The sequence below is a fragment of the Dipodomys merriami genome, unplaced genomic scaffold (genome assembly GCF_024711535.1).
Source record: "Dipodomys merriami isolate MVZ:Mamm:240054 unplaced genomic scaffold, mDipMer1.0.p SCAF_11, whole genome shotgun sequence".
Lineage (NCBI taxonomy): Eukaryota > Metazoa > Chordata > Mammalia > Rodentia > Heteromyidae > Dipodomys > Dipodomys merriami.
This window is the reverse complement of record NW_027202382.1, coordinates 4,802,597-4,824,161: the sequence shown is the minus strand read 5'-3', so window position 1 is coordinate 4,824,161 and position 21,565 is coordinate 4,802,597. Positions and strand designations below refer to the sequence as shown.

The 21,565-nt window shown below is 40.1% G+C and overlaps 3 protein-coding genes across 3 annotated transcripts; all 3 read left to right on the top strand.

Moving 5' to 3' along the window:
* The first annotated feature begins 3,896 nt into the window (after window positions 1-3,896).
* On the top strand, window positions 3,897-4,508 carry LOC138816976 (interferon alpha-3-like). The gene has a single exon (XM_070007289.1). It carries the CDS (start codon window positions 3,939-3,941, stop codon window positions 4,506-4,508), a length of 570 nt encoding a protein of 189 aa, XP_069863390.1. The 5' UTR covers window positions 3,897-3,938.
* A 7,587-nt stretch (window positions 4,509-12,095) lies between these two features.
* LOC138816967 (interferon alpha-2-like) lies at window positions 12,096-12,614 on the top strand. The gene has a single exon (XM_070007279.1). It carries the CDS (start codon window positions 12,096-12,098, stop codon window positions 12,612-12,614), a length of 519 nt encoding a protein of 172 aa, XP_069863380.1.
* A 7,827-nt stretch (window positions 12,615-20,441) lies between these two features.
* Window positions 20,442-21,053, top strand: LOC138816961 (interferon alpha-3-like). Its single transcript, XM_070007269.1, has one exon. The coding sequence runs from the start codon at window positions 20,484-20,486 to the stop codon at window positions 21,051-21,053; it is 570 nt and encodes a 189-aa protein (XP_069863370.1). The 5' UTR covers window positions 20,442-20,483.
* The last annotated feature ends 512 nt before the right edge of the window (window positions 21,054-21,565 follow it).

Sequence of the window (21,565 nt, the reverse complement as noted above, 5' to 3'; positions counted from 1 at the left end):
TCACAAGAGATAATTTCCACCATCCTTCCTTAGACTTTGTTTGAGCCTCTCTTTCTCCTCATGGCTGATTCCAAAACCATGAAAGAAAAGAAAGACATGTATCTGCTCTTGCAAAAATGAGAAAGTTCAGTAACCTAGGTGTATTTCTTCCTTGCATGTGTTAGAAGCAGCTATTTCCATTTCTTTTTGAAATTCAGCATTGACCTTCAGTCCTCTCGAATCTTTGCAAAGTTGGTTTGCTATGACTGCTTTGCCATTTGTGATAGTGACTTAAAAGTTATTTTTAAAGACCAGGCTTATTTTTGTCAGAACCTATCATTCCTAGACATGCTCCCTTATCTCCACTTGCTTTACCAGTTTAGGGGGTATTATTCCAACTTCCTGCCTGAACAGGATTGCTCTCCAATGCTGCAGATCTCCACTTGGGAGGATTGTCAACGGCTGCCCTGCCTGGTTGTCCTTTGTCAGTTTTGCTTCACTGATCACTTTCTTTCTTGCATTTTCATGACAAATGGGGTTGTAATTTTCATTTTAGCCTATAAGCAGCGATCATTTTTGCTTTCTAAGAAACTGTAAAAGAGAACTAAGTCAGAGGAAATGGCAATTTAAACACTGAACAACGCTACCGCAGTGACTTTCTTTTTCTCTATGGAAATTACCTCACCATGAAACAGAACACAGTGACATAATAGGTAGAAAAATTTAGATCATTAAACCACCAGCACAGTAGAAGGCACAAACCTAAAATTAAAAATTAGAAAGCACTGCAGTAGGGAAGGGTATGACTTGTTGAAATAGTTCCAGTGCTGTGGAGTTATCAAAAGGAAAGTCCAAGGATCCCTTTCCAGTATTCATGGTCAGCATGCATGGTCAACATTCACAGTTCATTTTTTTCCGGAAGCCAAAAAAGGAGCTTGTACTCAGAAATTTTACTATCTGAAAATGACCTGAAGTCAAATTCAGAATGTCTCTAATCTGGTGTACACTATTCATTGTGAATTTACTAAAATAGTTAGAGAATAAAAGCTCTATTTTCTTTTCTTTCCTTTATTTTATCAGTCATGGGTTTGCATTCTGGGCCTGGTGCTGTCTTTGAGCTTTTGTGCTCAAGGCTATCACTCTACCACTTTAAACCACAGCTCTACTTTTGGTTTTCTGGTGGTTAATTACAGATAAGAGTCTCACCAACCAGGTTGACCTTGAACCTCCATCCTGAGATCTCAGCCTCCTAAGTAGATAGGATTACCATTGTAAGACTCCAGAACCGGCATATATTTTTTAAATAATGATATCATTTATGATTACATTTATGTCTAAATTCTTGAAAGCTAATTGCAGGTTACAAGGTATGAAATGTGATTCTTATAGGGAAGGTGCTTGAAGACATTATGTATTAAAGACTGTTTCACTACATTGGTAAGCCTTCCTGTAACAAAAATTAATCAGTCATGACATCATAATGCTTAAGTATCCCTCATTCATGTAAATGTTCAGTGCTGAATTTCCTCAGCAGACACTTGTCGGTTCGCTCACCTCAGTGGAGGCCAGCACTATTTGAAGGACCCTAAAACTGTCTACTCTGGGCTTTGTCATCTTTAATACATCACCCCAATATGTCTGTGGTCTTTGAGCACTGACCTCTATATTGCATAGTGAAAATTACTGCGATTCAGATGAGGATACATTCACAGGCCACAATGTACAGGAAACATTATGTTCTTTCAATGGAATCACTCTTCACATTTTGTTCTAATGCTATTTGTGTGTGTGTGTGTGTGTGTGTGTGTGTGTGTGTGTGTGTGTGTGTGTGTGTGTGTTTCTGAGCAAGCCCCATGGCTTGAACTAAGAGGCTGGGCACTATCCCTGTGTTTTTCCAGTCAAGGCTAGTGCTCTAGCACGTGAGCCACTGCTCTACTGCTGGCTGTTTTGGTGTTTAATTGGAGGTAAGAGTCTCAGGTTCTTACCTGCTCAAGATATTTTAAAAGAAAATTTAGTCAATGATTTTACAAAACAAAATATGTAAAAATAGTTGTGATTGATTCTGACTGGATTCCACCATTTATTCTCAGGGAAGATGCCAAGAGTATGAGAAGTCTTGAACTACATAAGGTCTATTACTATCATGGACAGTGGAGCATATGATCAGGGAGCTTTCTGTAGGTGCTGCAGCATCATGAAAACTAAAATGTGCAGTGAGTTTTGAATATTTTGAGGATTCTTTCTCTGCTTCACACACTGGAAACTCAAAATATAAATGTAAAACCGTATCCTTATAACCAAATGATTATACTTTAAAAAATATTGCATACAATCTTCAACTGTGAATTTTGAAATCATGAAGAATTGTATACAATCTTCTCAAATATATCTGTTGGCCTTGGAATTATATTTCTACTCTTAAGATAATGAGGACTTTTCAGTACAAATTCCCACCAATAAGAGGAAAGGTATTCTTGAGATGTATGTGAACACAACTTAAATATTGCAAGTGTGGTGCCTTCCAAAGTCAACTCCTATAAAATCTCATTCCTTAGAGTTTACTTAACTTTGTTGGATTTCCTTGTGTACTCAATGATGAGCCATGTCACTGAATTCATGGAGGACACAGATAATGTGTGCAGGATCCCTGCTACAGTCCTCCAGCAATAGAGGGCTGTGTCTGCAGGTCATTTTCTCCAGTACAGCTTGATGAAGGTTCCCCTATATATGGGTCCTCCATTGACTTCTAATGGCAATCCTATGATGTGAATGTGAGTGCTTCTGACTGGATTTGGCCTATGAGAGTGAAGCATAAGCACAGGTTTGTTGTATTTTACTATTTAATTCTACTAAGGTTTTTCAACGCACTCATGATTATATCACATTCTAGGTAGGAAAAAATTTGACTAAGATGATGATCTACCAGATGATGAAGGAATAATTATTTCCTCATGTATAACAAAGTTATTTATTAATGTGGTATCTTCATAAATATTTAATAGTTTTGAAACAAAGCTCTTTGAAAGAAAATTTATAGGTGTTTTTCTGGCATCATTTATTTTATGCATTTATAAATTGATTATATACCCTGATTCATTAGTACTTCTAGCAGTATACATATTACAATAAAAATAAAGACATGACATGTAATTTACAAGAAAAATCGCAATTGCTAAATTCAATTCCACTAACATACATACCAAAGTACTTTACTGGCAATACCAATGTACTTTACTTCATGGTTAAGGGCCGTACTGTGTCTGTCTTATAGTGTGTGTAACTGTTGCTTTACTTCCTAGCCTCAGCACCATCTCGAGATAGGCTGATGATGGCTGCTTCACCTGTATGCCTGAGCACTGGTTTGTCAACTTATTTTAGGTTTCCTTTTATAGGTGGGATAAGAGATGATTGCCACTATGCCTGGATTCATAATTTGATATGGAGTGTCATGAGCTTTTCTCATTTCTTTGAGATGGCCTCAAACTACTAGCCCTCTAGTCTCATAGTCAAGTATGAGTGACTGGCACACATATACCTTTTACATTTAACCTTACAATATTTTATAATTTAACCTAAGATGCATTCAATGAGAAACAAAAATGGCATGGTTTTTAAAGTACTATTCAATGGTATATTGTATAGTAATATCTTAACACATATGACGGATGAATTTTAGTCAGGGATTTTACTTAAAATACACAACTAAAAGTCTGTCCAGGCACCAAAAGGAAAATCAAGAGAGGAAAGAATATGGTTGGGAAATGCCGCTCTAGACTGAAGTATGAAAGCATAAATGAAAACAAAAAGAGAAGTAGAAACTGGGGGGAAAGCATTCAGAAAATGGAAGCTCGAGCAGCCCTACTTAAGCCAAGGGAGCACAGCAAGGTCTTCACACTCCCCAGAGACAGAGGCTCCCCCATCAGCACCTCAGCCAGTCCAGCAGCATCCGCCCATCCACAATGCCCTTGCCCTTGGCCTTCCTGGTGACCCTGGTGGTGCTCAGCTGCAGGGCAACCTGCTCTCTGGGCTGTGAGCTGCCTCCCACCCACAGCCTGGGCAACAGAAGAGCCTTGCTCCTCCTGGGACAGATGAGGAGAGTCTCCCTTTTCTCCTGCCTGAAGGACAGAAAGGACTTTGGATTCCCCCAGGAGGCATTGGATGCAGAGCAGGTCCAGAAGGCTCAAGCCATCGCTGTCCTCCATGAGATGACCAGGCAGATCTACAGCCTCTTCAGCACAAAGACCTGGCCTGCCCCTTGGGAGAAGAGCCTTGTGGACAAACTGTGCGCTGGCCTCCATGAGCAGCTGCAGGAGCTGAGAGCCTGTCTGAGGCGGGAGGTGGGAGAGCAAGAGCCTGCCATGGTGCTTGAGAACTCCACACTGGCTGTGAGCAAACACTTCCGCAGGATCTCTCTCTACCTGCAAGAGAAGAAGTTCAGCCCTTGTGCCTGGGAGGTTGTCAGGGCAGAAATCATGAGATACTTTTCCTCATCTGCAAACCTGCTAGAAAGGATAAAGAGTGAGGCATGAGCTCTACTTGTCATGGAAATGGCCCTCACTGATGGAACACGGTAGCTCCCTTCGGCGGACTCTGCCATTCTCTGAAGCTGTCATTTCTGCTATCATTTGACATGACTTCAGTGAATTCGTTAGATGTTTTCAGAAGTGTTGGTTCATTTGTGTTCAACTCTCTAGACTCTCCTCCTTTGCATATATATATATATATATATCCCTCTATTTACATATTTATTTAATATTTAATATGCCAGATTTAAATTATTTTATATTCATATATATTATTTTGTATACCTTTACACTGTGGTTTTATAATATATTTTACGTCTTACTTTTTAAATTAAAGTTTTGCTAAAGAAGCTTATTTTATGTGTTTAATTTTCAGCTGGAAACCTGCAGTATTTGTGAGCCTTATAAAAGGAAAAAGATGGGGGACTGGGAAGGTGGCTCAGTGGTAGAGTGCTTGCCTTGCATGCTGAGGCCCTGGGTTCGATTCCCCAGCACCACATAAGTAAGAAGAAAAAAGCCGGAAGTGGTGCTATGGCTCAAGTGATAGAGTGCTAGCCTTGAGCTCAAGAGCCGAGGGACAGCGCCCAGGCCCAGAGTTCAGGGCCCACGACCAGACCCCCCCCCCAAAAAAGGAAAAAGATGGAAGTTATTTTCCCATTGTGATTTTTGTCCATATCTTGGTGTCAGTTGGCATCTTCCTACACTGCAGAGAGAGTGTGCTCAAAGACCAGTGTTTACGTAGCATGTGTAATGCCATGGGAGGGATCAAATACACAGAACGATAAATTTGAAAATTATGTTCTCTAAACCAGATTGCATGCTGCCTTTAGGCTACGCTTATGTTCTTTTGTATCTTAGTTTCTTTCAGTTAAGGAAATCTAAAAGCTATAACCTTTCTTAACATGCTATGATGGGAAATCTAATGAAATGGCCACAGGAAAATGGTCACAGCCTGCAGCATGAAGGACTTTCAGAGAGGCAGAAATTTGTGAATTGAGTGCAATCTCCACAGATATGTGGCCCATCTGGACACATCTAGTTTCATATATAAGTTTGCAATATACAAGGATCAGAGCTGGTCCAAGTTAACATGGGAACACCGAGATATTCCAAGGGGAGTATGAAAATTGTATGCAGAGAGCAAACAAAACATAAATTTACTATTCTTCAAATGTTAAAACAAGAGGCCATAGAGCCAAGGGAAACAGAGATGGGAGCGCCTCACATTAAAAGAACATCAAAGGAGAAGTGAAGGAAAGTGAATTTAAGAAAATCAGCTTGCTTGGGAGATGAACCAGCGGGTGCAGGGAAGGTGTGGACTGAACCTACCCATTGCTCTGGGAACGTGGATGGCAGTGGCGCCACTGGGGCTCTGATTGCCAGATTCCATGGTTTCCCTCATTTGTAATAGTTAGTATATGTCTACGATAGTCCTAGCAGGTGAGCAGAATAGCCAATAACTATCTACATATGATCATATAAGATGATGCTAAGTGAAATGAACTCCAGGACATGGAAACAAGAGGTTTTTCTTTGATGATGCTGTTTTTAATGCACTATATGGTTTCTTTTTTCTTTTGTGTACTTTTCCCCTATGGTTTATCCCCTGTTGTCACTGTATTTGATTTTGGTACCCTGGGTATTGTATATAGGTTTATGTGAATTAGGGAAGGGAAGGGGAACAACAAAATGGTGAGACAAAGACAAAGGAAACCAGTGAAACAGCGATACTCACAGACACTATGTTGGAACTGAATTGTACACGTGGCTGGGGAAGGGGCAGGGAGAAGTTGGGGAGAAAGTGGGAGCAAAATGAGGGAGAGGGTAAAAAGTCTGACAGGAAATGTACTCACTACCTTATGTATGTAACTGAGGCAATTCACTAACCTTGAAGTAGCTCTTCCTTGGATATATTACAAAGAGCTATATCTATTCCTTTGTGATAGTCAGCATTGAACTTCACTGTTTTCACATCTTTGCTATGTTGAATTTTCCATGAACACTTTGCCATTTGTGATTATTTACATACAAATTGGTTTTGAATACCAGGGTTTTGTTGTCAGGACCTGCACTTGCTAGACATGCACTCTCCCGCTTGAGCCCTGCTCCCCCGTCTCCTTTTGCTTTAGTTATTTTAGGATGTAATATTTCAGCTTTCTGCCTGGACAGGTTTGATGTCTAATCCTCCAGATCTCCACATGCTGGACCTGAGAAGAGTGTCAAGGCCGCCCTGTTTGATTCAGGTTTGCCATTTTTGCTTCAGAGTTTACTTTCTTTCACCTTCATAACAATTCAAATTATGTTTTGTTTTAGCCCACAAGAACTATGGATATTGCTTTCTAAGAAACTGTACAAGAGAAATAATAAGTCAGGTGTAATGGAAATTTTAATTTTATAAAAGAAACCCAATTCTCCCGCAGAATCTCTCTTTGTTTTTCTCTATGGAAATGACTTCAACCTGAAACAGAATGCAGTGATGTGACAGGTGGACAAATATGGGTTATTAAACCACCATCACATTAGAAGGTACAAAACTACAATTAAAAATTAGAAAACATTGCAGTACTAAATTATCTTTCTTGTTGAAATAGTTCCAGTATTGCAGAGTTACCAGTAGTGAATTCCAAGGATCCCTTTCCAGCATTAATGGCCTGCAAACAGAAGTCAGCAAGTAAAGAAGAAGCTTATGTGTATGGCTCTCTCTAAGAAAGTTCATGGTTTCCTAAACCAAAAAGGGAACTTGTACTCAGAGGTTTTACTATCTGAAAAATGACCCAAAACCATATGCAGAATATTTCTAATATGGTATACATTATTTATAGTAAAGTTACTAAAATATATAGAGAATGAAAGGTCTATTTTCTTATACAATTCTATAACTTATGAATTTATGTGCTTAAATTCTTGTAAGCTGATTTCAGGTTCTAAGGTGTGAAATTTAGCATTTATAAGAAAGATTCTTGAAAACATTACTTATCAAAACTTTTTCACTGAACTTGGTAAGACTTACTGTAACAATTTTTTGAAAAAACCTCTACTAGTCATGACATCACATACAGATGTATCTCTCATTCATACAAACGTTCACTGCTGGATTTCCTGATCAGATGACTCATTGGTTGGCACACTTCAGTGGAAGCCAGCAGTATTTAAAGGACCCTAGCACTGTCTACTGTGAGCTTTGTCATCTTTAAGACATCACCAAACATATCTATGGACTTTGAACACTTTCTTTTATATTCCATAGTTTAAAATTATGGTGACTTAGATGAGGGCACACATGATAGAAAAGTGTATTTCCATCCATTTTAATTGGTCTGGAATGATTCTCACATGACACCAAGATGTGAAGATATGGAAAAGGAATTTCAATTGGGTGATTTGTAGACAGGGGAGAAAGTTCTTTTAATGCACCACTATTCAATTTCACATTTCATTCTAATACTCTGTGTGTGTGTTTGTGTGTGTGTGTGTGTGTGTGTGTGTGTGTGTGTGTGTGTGTGTGTGTGTGCAGTACCCACTACTGGAGATCAGAGACTGGGCACTATCACTCAGCTTTTTTGCTCAATGATACTGCTCTACCCATTGAGCCACAGTTCCACGTCTGCCTTTTTTAGTGTTTAATTGATATTCAGAGTCCCATGGACTTCCTGTTTTAATGTTATTTTTAGACAAAAATTATCCACTATTTTACAGCACAATATTTATGAAAAGAATTCTGTTGGTTTTCACGAAGTTTCCATTTTAATGTCAGGGTAGATGCTGAGAGTATGAAGAGAAGGTCTTGAAGTATTTATGGTGAATAAGTACAATGGGGTTGGGGAGTAAGAGACCAAATATAAGTTTAGCAGTAATTTCAGACAAAACTAAAACATGTGTCATCTGTTACTGGAAAGTAAGTGGTAGATCCTGTACCAAGGCAACATAACAGTAAGAATTAAGGGATCAGTCTGCCCTGACCAGTCCAGGTATTTGGGCAGCCTCTCCCCCCAACTCTGTCAAGAAAATATTTAGGACAAGACATAATTCACCATTCCTGTGGTTAGCCCCATTTCTCCAACCAATGATGTCTGATTTAACCTATCCTTTAACCGCTAAGCTACAAAGTCCCTGCCCTTATTGGAAATGATCATGCCCCTAATCAATAGGCTGGAGACATCCTTCTCCATGCTACATACTCAATAAAAACCCTGCTGGACAAGGGGTCGGGCCTCACAACTCTGACCCACTGCATCAGTGACTATTGTTAAGTCCAGACTCGAGCTTGCAAATAAATGACCGTTTTGCTGTTTGCATTGCTTGTGGTCTCTGGGAGTCGTTCAGGGGTCTCAAGTTCAAGTCTAACAGGGAGAATATGATCAGGTAGATCTATAGGTCCCAGAGAATCATAGAATCTAAAATGTATGGCGAGGATAGTTTGTAGATTTTTTTCTGAACTTCACATCTGGACACTAGAAATAAAACAAAGTCCCTTGCCCAAAGCTTTTTACAAATAATTCCATGAAATTTCCAACTATAGATTTTGGAATCATGGAGATTTTAATAGTATCTCTACATCTGTAATCCCTTCAAATGTATCTTGTCTGTATGGAAATTATGTTATCACAGTTAGGATGATGATGATCTTTCAGTAAATAAGAGGAAACTTAATCTTTAGATGTATGTAAACATATGTTAAATATTGCAAGTTTTAACTCTAATCAAATCTCATTCTGTGGAATTTACTTAAGTTTCTTCCATTTCCTTGTGCATCCGGTAAGAAGCCATGTCACATAACTCATGGAAGGCACACAAAGTGTGAGCAGGATCCCGGCTATAGACCACGGTGCTGATGATTCTGACTCCTGGCACTGAAGTTTGTCTTGGGCTGACTATAGACCACTATCTTCCATCAATACCCTCTCATGTAGATATCTTCATGCTGGCTAATGTAACTTTCCTTACCTCTTTACACAGATTAGCTTTAAAATGTGATCCTCTCAATCACAGGCCCTCAAATACCTGGGATTACAGATGTAAGGTATACCCAGACGCAAATAATACTATTTTACCCAAAGAATATCACTTCCCAGTTGTCACTTATTGTTCACACATTTGCCTTAGACTTTCTTTTCCTTCAGTTATGCTGAGCTTCAGAGAAATCTTGGACTATGAAATATGTGAAGATGAAAAAACGGATAATTAGTAGTTGTAACCACAAGAATGTAAGGAAGAGGCCAAAGAATTCTGGGTTTGATACCAGCTAGAAAGGAGACTCGTCTCTAAAACAAAACAAAACAAAACACCAAAAGAAACCGGAATAACAATTTTAAAAAATCTAATGGAATCTAGCTCTGGTAGGAAAGTCCCTGCTTAACATTTCCAAGGACCTAGATCTAATCTCCACTATCTACAGAAAGAAAAGAAGGAAGGAAAGGGGAGGGAGGGAGTATGAAAGGAAGACAGAACAACAATGACAAAAGAGGAAAGAAAAAGAGAAAAACAGACAAAAACACAGAAATAAAAAGAAAAAGAAAGAAGGAATGAGAAAATGAGAAAGGAAGGAAGGAAGGAAAGAAGCAAGGAAGGAAGGAAGGAAGGGAGGGAGGGAGGGAGGGAGGGAGGGAGGAAGGAAGGAAGGAAGGAAGGAATGGAGGGAGGAGGGAGGAAAAGAAATCGAAGAGGAAGGGAAGAAGGAGAAAAGGAGAAAACAATCCTTCTATTTCCCTAAAAAATGGGAGATTAAAAATGCACAAAATTTGAAGATTCTGCTGGGATCTCTTGGCTCACACCTGTCATCCTAGCTACCCAAGAGGCTGAAATCAGTGGATCAGAGTTCAAATCCAGCCAGGCAGCAGAGATTATGAGGATCTGATCTCGAATAAGCTACTCAGGAAAAGCCTCAAGAGGTCCTGAGGCTTCAGTGGTACAACGCTGCCTTGAAGAAACAAAGCTCAAGTAGAGTACCCAGGCCTAGAATTCAAGCCTAAGAAAAGGACAGGAGAGGAAAAAGATGGAAGACCATGAAAGCAATGTTTCACAGCAGCAAAGGTTTTGCAGCACCATACTCTGGTTCTCACAGTGTGACTTCCTGTCTGAGAGATGAAAGGAAGCTGAAGAGAGGTGGAGTGCTGGTGGAGGAGAAGTTGGTGACTGAAAGGAGGAAAAGATAAAAGAAGGAATGAGCTGGGAAAGTGCAGGAGCTATTTCTGTGCACAAGTTTTCCTTTTTTTAAATCCAGTTTGGAGGCTTCAGCTCTGGGCCTGGGTGCTGTCTCTGAGCTTTGTGACTCAGGGCTAGCCTGCTATGGCTTGACCCACACACGTTCACTTGTAGCTTTTTGGTGGATAGAATCTCACTGACTTTCCTGCATGGGCTCACTTTGAACTATGATGCTCAGATCTCAGCCTCCTGAGTAGAATTCCAGGCATGAGTCACTGCTGCCTGGCTTTAGTTTTCCTTTCTAAAATATCCCATTACAGAGATTTCATGCAAATGGTGTATTGCAAGATCATGAGAATAGGTTTAGTATGTTTACTTTAAATGTGACTGACATATTACCAATAGTACTAGCTTATCATACTTCAGTAAACAGTATCTTCAACCTCAGAAAGCCACCCCGTTATTTGTAATTTCTCAGGTAGAATAGGAACGAATTAGCTATACTTTGGATAGAACTGAATTGAACTAATCAAAGATAACCAGGAGAAGAAAATAATGCGCTGCTTCATCAGCTACCTCGTTACTATCAGTACTGCGCTGCTTCCTCGGGTGATGGTTTCCATCAGCTACTTAGGCCCTTATTTACCACACGGTTTACCTGCAGCAGACCCTTTATAACACAGTGCTGCACAGGTCATTTCCGGTGCGGTGACCTAGGCCCAAACCCTACAGAACCGTCCTAGTAACATTGCTGGTGCCATGAGCATTGTCACTTGCGCCACAACCCTAAACCCACGCGCGAGAGAGTGCAAATCCACGTGGAAGCCACGGCAGGGAGTCAGCTCCGAGCCTCCTTACTCGGTACTCGGAGGCAGTAACTGTGCACAGCACTGTGTGACTAAGGGGAGCCCAGTACCTTCCGCCTGTGCGGTGGATCCCCAGCGCCACTCACCGCACGTCCGTCCCGGGCGCGCCCAAGTCAGCTCGGCGCTCAGCCCCGCGGAGGCTGCGCCACGGACCGGGCCTGCGATCGCCCGCGGCGAGCTCGCGGCGCGCGGGGGCTTGACCGCAGCCAAGCGGCGACCCCGCCATCCACACGGTGACCCGCGATCCGGAGACGACAACCACAAACACACCCGCAAAACCCCACACAAGCAACTCCGAGTCTAACATTCCGGGCACACCCAAGCCCCAGCCGCGGGGAAGCCCGGGCAGCTGCCGGTGCCGGCCCAGCGCCCGCGCGCCCTTCTGCGCACGCAGCCCCAGCGCAGCTGGATGTAGAATTCCACTCCCTGCACTATTAAAGATCAGCTCAGCACCAGCCCTACAGACCCGCCCATCGCCACGCTGACCCGCGGACGCCCACAGCCCCGGCGCGCCCCCTTGTGTCCATCCATCACATCGCTGTGCCCGAGCCCCCTACAGGCCGGATAGTGAACCACCCCACCCGCAATGGTCCAGCCCCACCTCCTCCTGACAGCCCTGATGCTCTGCTCCAGCCCTGCCTGCTCACCAGGCAGCCCAGTCCCCTGGAGCCCTGGCCACCAACTCAAGGAAATCCTTCGCCTGCTAGTACAGCTGCAAATGACCCCCTCTCACAAATGCCTGGATAACAACAGACCTGAATTCAGGTTTACAATCCAGAAGACAGAAGCCACCTGTGTGAACCAGCTGATGCTCCAGCACATCTTCAACCTCTTCAAGACTCAGGAAGCCCGTGCTGCCTGGGACAAGCAGGTCCTGAAGGAACTGCTCTCCAGGCTTGCTGAGAGTCTGGAACCACTGGTCAAGTCAAGGGAAGAACCTGTGTTTTGTACTCAGCCAAGACTCGCTCTGCTCAAGTATTTCAGGAGTCGGTTTTATTACCTGAAGAAAGAGCGATACAGCTCTTGTGCTTGGGAGATTGTCAGAGAGGAAGTGCGAAAGTCCCTTTCCCACATCAGCGATTTTCACACAGAAGTCAGTAGCTAGAGAGCAAAGCTATATGGGCGTTTCTGGAGCAAATTCATTTTATCCTAAGCCCAAATAGAATCTCAACTCACGTATTTTCACTACTTGAAAAATATTTGAAAAAACCCACTAGTTAAAGTATGCTGTAAATTATGCGTTATGAAATTACTAAAATGGTTCACGAGAGAATATGTTTGTATTCTTAGATACAGAGTGTTGGAAAATAGAACTTGTATTTATTTGTTTAAATTCTGGTTTGGTATCAACCATTTCCTAATTTCACATATATTTTTTCTATGCAAGACTCCTCAACAGAAGGCATCTTTCCAGTAAAGTGATATTATCTTAGTAAGAAGGAACAATACCAAAAAAACTATCAATAATTAGGTAATAGAACAAACTCATCATTCCTGGATGGAAGTGCTCAATGCAGAGATTCCTCATCAGCTGACTTGCTGGTTGTTCTCTCCTTCAAGTAATATGTGGAGACCGGAATGCTATTGGCTTGACATCTTCCCCTTATACATACAAGTGCTTCTATGGCACTGAGACTATTCTTCTCACTTGGAAAGAATATGGTGTGGTGGATCATTTGGTAGAATGTTGAGGAGCCAATGGTGTGCCGCAAAGATCATTTCCACACCTACTAAAGTGACCTGAATTTATTCTCTAATGATTCCAAGAAAGAGAGGCTGTGGAAAAAGTCAATTTAATTCATATGCAAAGAAAAAGAACGTTGTTTTCATGAGAATGTTTTTCATTTTTATATTATTAGTACTAAAGTCATTTTAAGGAGAAATGAAATCATTTTTCTTGCTCCAGAAACAGCATTTAAATTTCCCCACCAATGACTCAAACTTGAGGACATTGTTATTTATCAAAATTCGAGGGATCATTGAGTGTTTGAAGAGACACTTAAAGTGCAACCACAATTACATATTGCCAAAAAGTGGCCAAGAGCATGTGGATTCCTAAACCATGTTGTAAAATTCAGGTTGTGTCCTTCTAATATTGGGAGGAAACCAGGTTTGTAATCCTAGTCCCAAACTCCTGGCCTCTTGCCTTTATATACCAAATAACAGAAGATGCTGAAGGGGCAAGAAAAGAGATATTTTTCAGTGCAAAAATGGGAAAAGCAACTTCAGTACATCTTCGATCTCCTTGGGAGTAGAAATATTGATCTCAGGTTAAATACGAAGAATTGGAGCCAGTGATGGGAAATATGCACAGTTAAATGGTAAAATAGTCCATCATAATTTTAAAAATATTTATGGATTTTAATAGAATTTTGAATACTATATATTTTATATTGTTTACATTGTGTATATAAAGTCGTAAAAATAAGTACATATTATGCTAAAAGTCACTGTAAACAAAATATAAGTATAAAAAGTCACAATTTTTAAATATTTGAATTCTAGTAAAAGACAGGAAAAGAACCTTCATAAAGTAAACTTACATGTCTGTGGCTTTTGAAGTAAACTTTCAGCTTAAACCTATTGTCATTGTAACCCAGCATTTACATTTTTATGTATAAAGCCACAATATAGGTAGTATATACAAATATGTCACTATAGAGGTATATCCTAGAAATTAATCCAGAGGTCAACTAAGTAACAAGAGTCTGAGCTAATCTGGAAGGTGGAGAAAGAAGGCAATGTGGAAAGAAAATGTTTGGGAAATGTCACTCTAATTGGAAGACTGAAACCCTAAATGAAAAAAAAGAGAAGGAGAAAGGAAGACATTCAGAAAATGGAGAATCAAGCATCCCCACTAAGCCAAGGGAGCGCATCTGGAGGCAGCAATGGCCCATCACCAGCAGCATCTGCGGTTTTCTAAAGATGTCATTTCTGCTATCATTTACTTGACTTCAGTGAATTTGTTCCATGTTTTAAGAACAAATGGCAAAATTGAGTTCAAGTCTCTAGACTCTCTTCTAATACAGATGTATCTATCCCTCCATTAACATATTTAATTATTTAATTGTTTTCAAGATTTAAAATGTTTTATATATTATCATGTGTTACTTTACATTAAAGCTTATATATGAAATAAATTTATTTTTTAATTAAAGTGTTGCTAAAGAATTTGTTGTATGTTTTTAATTCTCTCCTTATGTACAGTTTCAGTGTAATTAAAGATATATCTCTGTTAAAAAAAATTCCACAATACAAAACTTACAATATTACCAATTACTGAGAATAAAGAATTTGACATGGACAGTCCATTCTGCTTTGACTTAAGGCTGGTATGCTGAACCCATCCATGCTCTGCAAGTCCCAGTTTTCTGATTAAAAGGGCTCAAAATGTTCAGAGAGTTGTCAATAGTTAAGGAAACAATGCATTTTAAGGTTCTTAGCAGAATATTTCCATGAGAGTTATAGTCACAATAGGGGAGGCCTGTTACCGTATTTCTTTACTATATGGGACACTCATTTTTGTCTTGGTCTGAAATTGTGAGGAGTCTGTATTCTACTCCTCCTGAGCGGATCTCCAAAAGTACTAGTCCAAGAAAGCAGAATGACAATAGAAATGCTGAGACTTTGTCCTCCTTCCTTCAAAATTGTGACCTATTTACATTCAGTGAAGAAATGGAGACTTGCGTAAAAACATAGAATTCTCAAGAAACATCTGGATGAACTACCAGAGGAACCCATGGTGCTTTGTTAATGACTGGCTCCTGACACTAAAAACACTTGGGTCTGTTCACATTTCCTTAGAACTTAAAGGTTCATTATACTCTGTTGCTTTACAAAACAATGCGCAACAGCACTTTGGTATTGGAGGTGGCACCTAGGACCCTTTGTCATCTCAGTACTTTGTTACTTCAAGTTGTGGATCTCTTTGGATGTTCATTCCTATGTCTACTTCTGTTCTTCACGTTCAGTGATAGACCTTACCGGTGGAGCCATTATCTTAACTCTTCCTCAGGTGGTGATCTGAGATCATGGGTGTGTTTGGAACAGTTCATCCACCCCTCTATAATTAGGTTTTTCTCCAAAACGGTATAGATAGGTATAACACAAACAGTGCTATTTGGAAGCAAGTAAATATTTTTAAAGATGCATAGAATAGGGATTGATTCACAGTTCTTAGATTTGTAGTATTGTTTTCAGAAACATAATTGATACTCATAGTTTGTTATTCAGATTAAGAGAGGAAGTTTTGAGATATTCAGATTCCCTCTTCTTGTTTCTCTGACTGAAGCCACCCTGTCCCTTGTATGCTTAGATTATCGACTAGGTAGAGCCTCACATGAGATAACTTCCACCATCCTTCCTTAGAGTTAGAGTGCTTGAGCCTCTCTTTCTCCTCATAGCTGATCCCAGAACCATGAAAGAGAAGAAAGTCATGTATCTGCTCTTACAAAAATGAGACAGTTCAGTAACCTACATGTATCTCCTCCTTGCATGTGTTAGAAACAGCTATTTCCATTTCTTTTTGAAATTCAGCATTGGCCTTCAGTCCACCAAAATCTTTGCAAAGTTGGTTTTTCTGTGACTGCTTTGCCATTTGTGGTCATTGACTTAAAAGTTATTCTTGAATACCAGGCTTTTATTTGTCAGAACCTATCATTCCTAGGCATGTACTCTCTCACTTGAGTTCTGCTCCCTTATCTCCACTTGCTTTACCTATTTGGGGGGTATTATTCCAACTTCCTGCCTGAACAGGGCTGCTCTCTAATGCTGCAGATCTTCACCTGCTGAGACCTGGAGGACTGTCAAAGGCAGCCTGGCTTGGTTGTCCTTTGTCAATTTTGCTTCACTGATCACTTTCTTTCTTTCACTTTCATGAACAATGGGATTGTAATTTTTGTTTTAGCCCACAAATAGCTATCATTTTTGCTTTCTAAGAAACTGTAAAAGAGAACTAAGTCAGAGGAAATGGCAATTTAAACAATGAACAATGCTACACAGAGTCTTTCTTTGTTTTTCCCTATGGAAATTACCTCACCATGGAACAGAACACAGTGACATGATAGGTAGACAAATTTAGATCATTAAACCACCAGCACATTTAGAAAGCACAAACTTAAAATTAAAAATTAGAAAGCACTGAAGTAGGGAAGGGTATGACTTGTTGAAATAGTTCCAGTGCTGTGGAGTTATCAGAAGGAAAGTCCAAGGATCCCTTTCCAGCATTCATGGTCAGCATGCATGGTCAACATTCACAGTTCGTTTTTTTCCTGAAGCCAAAAAGGAGCTTGTACTCAGAAATTTTACTATCTGAAAAATGACCTGAAATCAAACTCAGAATGTCTCTAATCTGGTGTATACTATTCATTGTGAATTTACTAAAATGGTTAGAGAATAAAAGCTCTATTTTCTTTTCTATCCTTTCTTTTGTCAATCATAGGCTTGCACTCTGGGCCTGGTGCTGTCTTTGAGCTTTTGTGCTCAAGGCTATCACTCTACCACTTTAAACCACAGCTCTACTTTTGGTTTTCTGGAGGTTAATTGCAGATGAGAGTCTCACTGCCCAGGCTGACTTTGAACCTCCATCCTGAGATCTCAGCCTCCTGAATAGATAGGATTACCATTGTGAGACTCCAGCACCGGCATGTATTTTCTTAAATAATGATATCATTTATGATTACATTTATGTTTAAATTCTTGGAAGCTGATTGCAGGTTCCAAGGTGTGAAGTGAAGTTTTATGGGAAAGTTCTTGAAGACATTACGTATTAAAGACTTTTTTATTGACATTTGTAAGACTTCCTGTAACAAAAATTAATCAGTCATGACATCATAATGCTTAAGTATCCCTCATTCATATAAATGTTTAGCAAAAATTAATCAGTCGTGACATGATAATGCTTAAGTATCCCTCATTCATATAAATGTTCAGTGCTGAGCATTTCTTCATGTGTCTATTGGCCATCCTTCTTTCCTCTTCAGAGAAGTTTCTCTTTAAGTCTTTAGCCCACTTATTTATTGGGCAGTTGTTTCTTTGAGGATTTGTTGTTGGGGGATTTAATTTTTTGAGTTCCAAGTATATTTTAGATATGAGACCCTTGTCTGTTGTATGGCTAGTGAAGATCTTCTCCCAATCCGTAGGTGATGTTAGGGAAATGAACCCTAAGATATGTATTCAAATGATTTTTTTCTTTCATGCAATTGTTTCTAACACATTTATAAGATTATTTCTTTGTTGCTTTGTATGTCCCTCCCCCACAGTATAACCCCTGCTTGCACCGTATTTGATGTTGGTATAATTTGTGGAGGGGAAGGGAAAAAAAATCATTTAAATAGGGATACAGGTGGACCCATTGCAACAATGAGATGTACAAGTTGTTATGTCGAAAATGAACTTTACAACTTTGGTGGGGGTGGGGAGCGGGGAGGATTGGGTGGGGAAGCGGGAGGCAGGATGGGAAGGGATGGGAAGAGGAAACAAAGGAGGAGGCTACAATGCTTGATAATAAATATACTCAATATCTTGCCCATGTAATTGTAACCCCTCTGTACAGTATTTTCACAATAAAAAAAGAAGATGAAATAAAATAAATAAATAAATAAATAAATAAATAAATAAATAAATGTTCAGTGCTGGATTTCCTCAGCAGACACTTGTCAGTTCGCTCAACTCAGTTGAGGCCAGCACTATTTGAAGGACCCTAGAACTGTCTACTCTGGGCTTTGTCATCTTTAATGCATCACCCCAATATGTCTGTTGTCTTTGAGCACTGTCCTCTGTATTGCATAGTTGAAAATTACTGTGTTTCAGATGAGGATACATTCACAGACCACAATGTACAGGAAACTTTATGTCCATCTATTGTCAATTAGTCTGAATTTATTGACTCCAAGATGTGAATGTGTGGAAAAGGAAAGACAATTAGGTGATTTGTGGACAAAGAAAATAGGTTCTTTCAATAGTATCACTCTTCACATTATGTTCTAATGTTCTGTGTGTGTGTGTGTGTGTGTGTGTGTGTGTGTGTGTGTGTGTGTGTGTGTGTGTGTGTGTGTATGTTTCTGAGCAAGCCCCATGGCTTGAACTAAGAGGCTGGGCACTATCCCTGTGTTTTTCCAGTCAAGGCTAGTGCTCTAGCACGTGAGCCACTGCTCTACTGCTGGCTGTTTTGGTGTTTAATTGGAGGTAAGAGTCTCAGGTTCTTACCTGCTCAAGATATTTTAAAAGAAAATTTAGCCAATGATTTTACAAAACAAAATATGTAAAAATAGTTGTGATTGATTCTGACTGGATTCCACCATTTATTCTCAGGGAAGATGCCAAGAGTATGAGGAATCTTGAACTACATAAGGTCTATTACTATCATGGACAGTGGAGCATATGATCAGGGAGCTTCTTGTAGGTGCTGCAGCATCATGAAAACTAAAATGTACAGTGAGTTTTGAATATGTTGAGGATTCTTTCTCTGCTTCACATTCTGGAAACTCATAAACATAAAACTGTATCCCTACCACCAAATGATTGTACTTTAAAAAATATTACATACAATCTTCAACTATGAATTTTGGAATCATGCAGAATTCAATGTATCTCTATGTATACAATCTTCTCAAATGTATCTCATTGGGCTTGATGTTATGTTTCCACTGTTATGATGATGATGATTTTTCAGTATGAATTTCCCCCAATAAGAGGAAAGGTATTCTTGAGATGTATGTGAGCATACCTTAAATATTGCAAGTTTGGCACCATCCAAAGTCAACTCCTATAAAATCTTATTCCTTAGAGTTTACTTAACTTTCTTGGGTTTCCTAGTGTGTGCAATGAGAAGCCATATCACTGAATTCATGGAGGACACAGATAATGTGTGCAGGATCCCCGCTACAATCCTACAGAAACAGAAGATTGTAGCTGCAGATTATTTTTTTCCAGTACAGCTTTATGAGAATTCCCCTATATATGGGGCCACCATTGACTTCTAATGGCATTCTTACAAAGTGGACTCCAGAGCTTCTGACTGGATTTGGCCTATTGGAGCGAAGCACAAGCACAAGTTTGTTGTATTTTATTATTTAATTCTACTGACATTTTTCAACATACTCATGATTATATCACATTCTAAGTAGGAAAAATGTGAACTAAGTATCTACCAGATACTGAAGGAATAATTATTTCCTCATGTGTCACAAAGCAATTTACTAATGTCTTATCTTTCATACAGATTTAGTAGTTTTGGGGCATCATTTATTTTATGCATTTATAAATTAAATATATACTTTTATTCATTAGTACTTCTAGAAGTAGATATATTACAATAAAAATAAATACATTATATGTAATTTACAAGAAAAACAAAATTACCAAATTCAGTTCCACTAACATACATGTAAAAGTATTTTATTGACAATATCAATGCACTTTACCTCATGGTTAACACCAGTACTGTGTCTTGTAGTGTGTGCTAGCTGTTGCTTTACGTCTTAGCTCTGCCTCCAATACCATCTTGAGATAGGCTCATGATGGCTGCTTCACCTGTATGCCTGAGCACTGGATTGTCAACTTATTTTAGGTTTCCTTTTATAGGTGTGATAAGAGATGATTGCCACTGTACCTGGATTCATAATTTGAGATGGAGTGACTGCTGAATTTTAGTCAGGGATTCTATTTAAAACACACACACACACACACGCACACATACACACACACACACGCACACACAACTAAAAGTCTGACAGGGCACCAAAAGGAAAACCAAGAGAGGAAAGAATATGGTTGGGAAATGCCGTTCTAAACTGAAGTATGAAAGCATAAATGAAAACAAAAAGAAAAGTAGAAAGGAGGAAGGCATTCAGAAAATGGAAGCTCGAGCATCCCTACTTAAGCCAAGGGAGCACAGCAAGGTCTTCACACTCCCCAGAGACAGAGGCTCCCCCATCAGCACCTCAGCCAGTCCAGCAGCATCCGCCCATCCACAATGCCCTTGCCCTTGGCCTTCCTGGTGACCCTGGTGGTGCTCAGCTGCAGGGCAACCTGCTCTCTGGGCTGTGAGCTGCCTCCCACCCACAGCCTGGGCAACAGAAGAGCCTTGCTCCTCCTGGGACAGATGAGGAGAGTCTCCCTTTTCTCCTGCCTGAAGGACAGAAAGGACTTTGGATTCCCCCAGGAGGCATTGGATGCAGAGCAGGTCCAGAAGGCTCAAGCCATCGCTGTCCTCCATGAGATGACCAGGCAGATCTACAGCCTCTTCAGCACAAAGACCTGGCCTGCCCCTTGGGAGAAGAGCCTTGTGGACAAACTGTGCGCTGGCCTCCATGAGCAGCTGCAGGAGCTGAGAGCCTGTCTGAGCTGGGAGGTGGGAGAGCAAGAGCCTGCCATGGTGCTTGAGGACTCCACACTGGCTGTGAGCAAACACTTCCGCAGGATCTCTCTCTACCTGCAAGAGAAGAAGTTCAGCCCTTGTGCCTGGGAGGTTGTCAGGGCAGAAATCATGAGATACTTTTCCTCATCTGCAAACCTGCTAGAAAGGATAAAGCGTGAGGCATGAGCTCTACTTCTCATGGAAATGGCCCTCACTGATGGAACACGGTAGCTCCCTTCGGCGGACTCTGCCATTCTCTGAAGCTGTCATTTCTGCTATCATTTGACATGACTCAGTGAATGTGTTAGATGTTTTCAGAAGTGTTGGTTCATTTGTATTCAACTCTCTAAACTCTCTTCCCTTTCATCCATAGAGGTATATCTATCCATCTATTTAAATATTATTTATTTAACTATGTACCAGATTTAAACTATTTTATATTTATATATACATATTATTTTGTATACCTTTACATTGTGGTTTTATGATGTAATTTATGCCTTACTTTTTACATTAAAGTTTTGATAAAGAAGTTTATGGTTTGTGTTTAATTCTTTATTGGAAACTTTCAGCCCATGTGAAGCTTATAAAATGAAGGCAGGTGGAAGTCATTCACCCATCATCGTTTTTCTCCATTTATCAGTGTCAGCTGGCTTCTTCCTGATGGGGAGATGGTATGCTCAGTGGAACAGTGTTTA

Excerpts from the sequence above, each read along its gene's own strand:
- LOC138816976 (XM_070007289.1), top strand. The coding sequence starts at position 3,939 with ATGCCCTTGCCCTTGGCCTTCCTGGTGACCCTGGTGGTGCTCAGCTGC.
- LOC138816967 (XM_070007279.1), top strand. The coding sequence starts at position 12,096 with ATGGTCCAGCCCCACCTCCTCCTGACAGCCCTGATGCTCTGCTCCAGC.
- LOC138816961 (XM_070007269.1), top strand. The coding sequence starts at position 20,484 with ATGCCCTTGCCCTTGGCCTTCCTGGTGACCCTGGTGGTGCTCAGCTGC.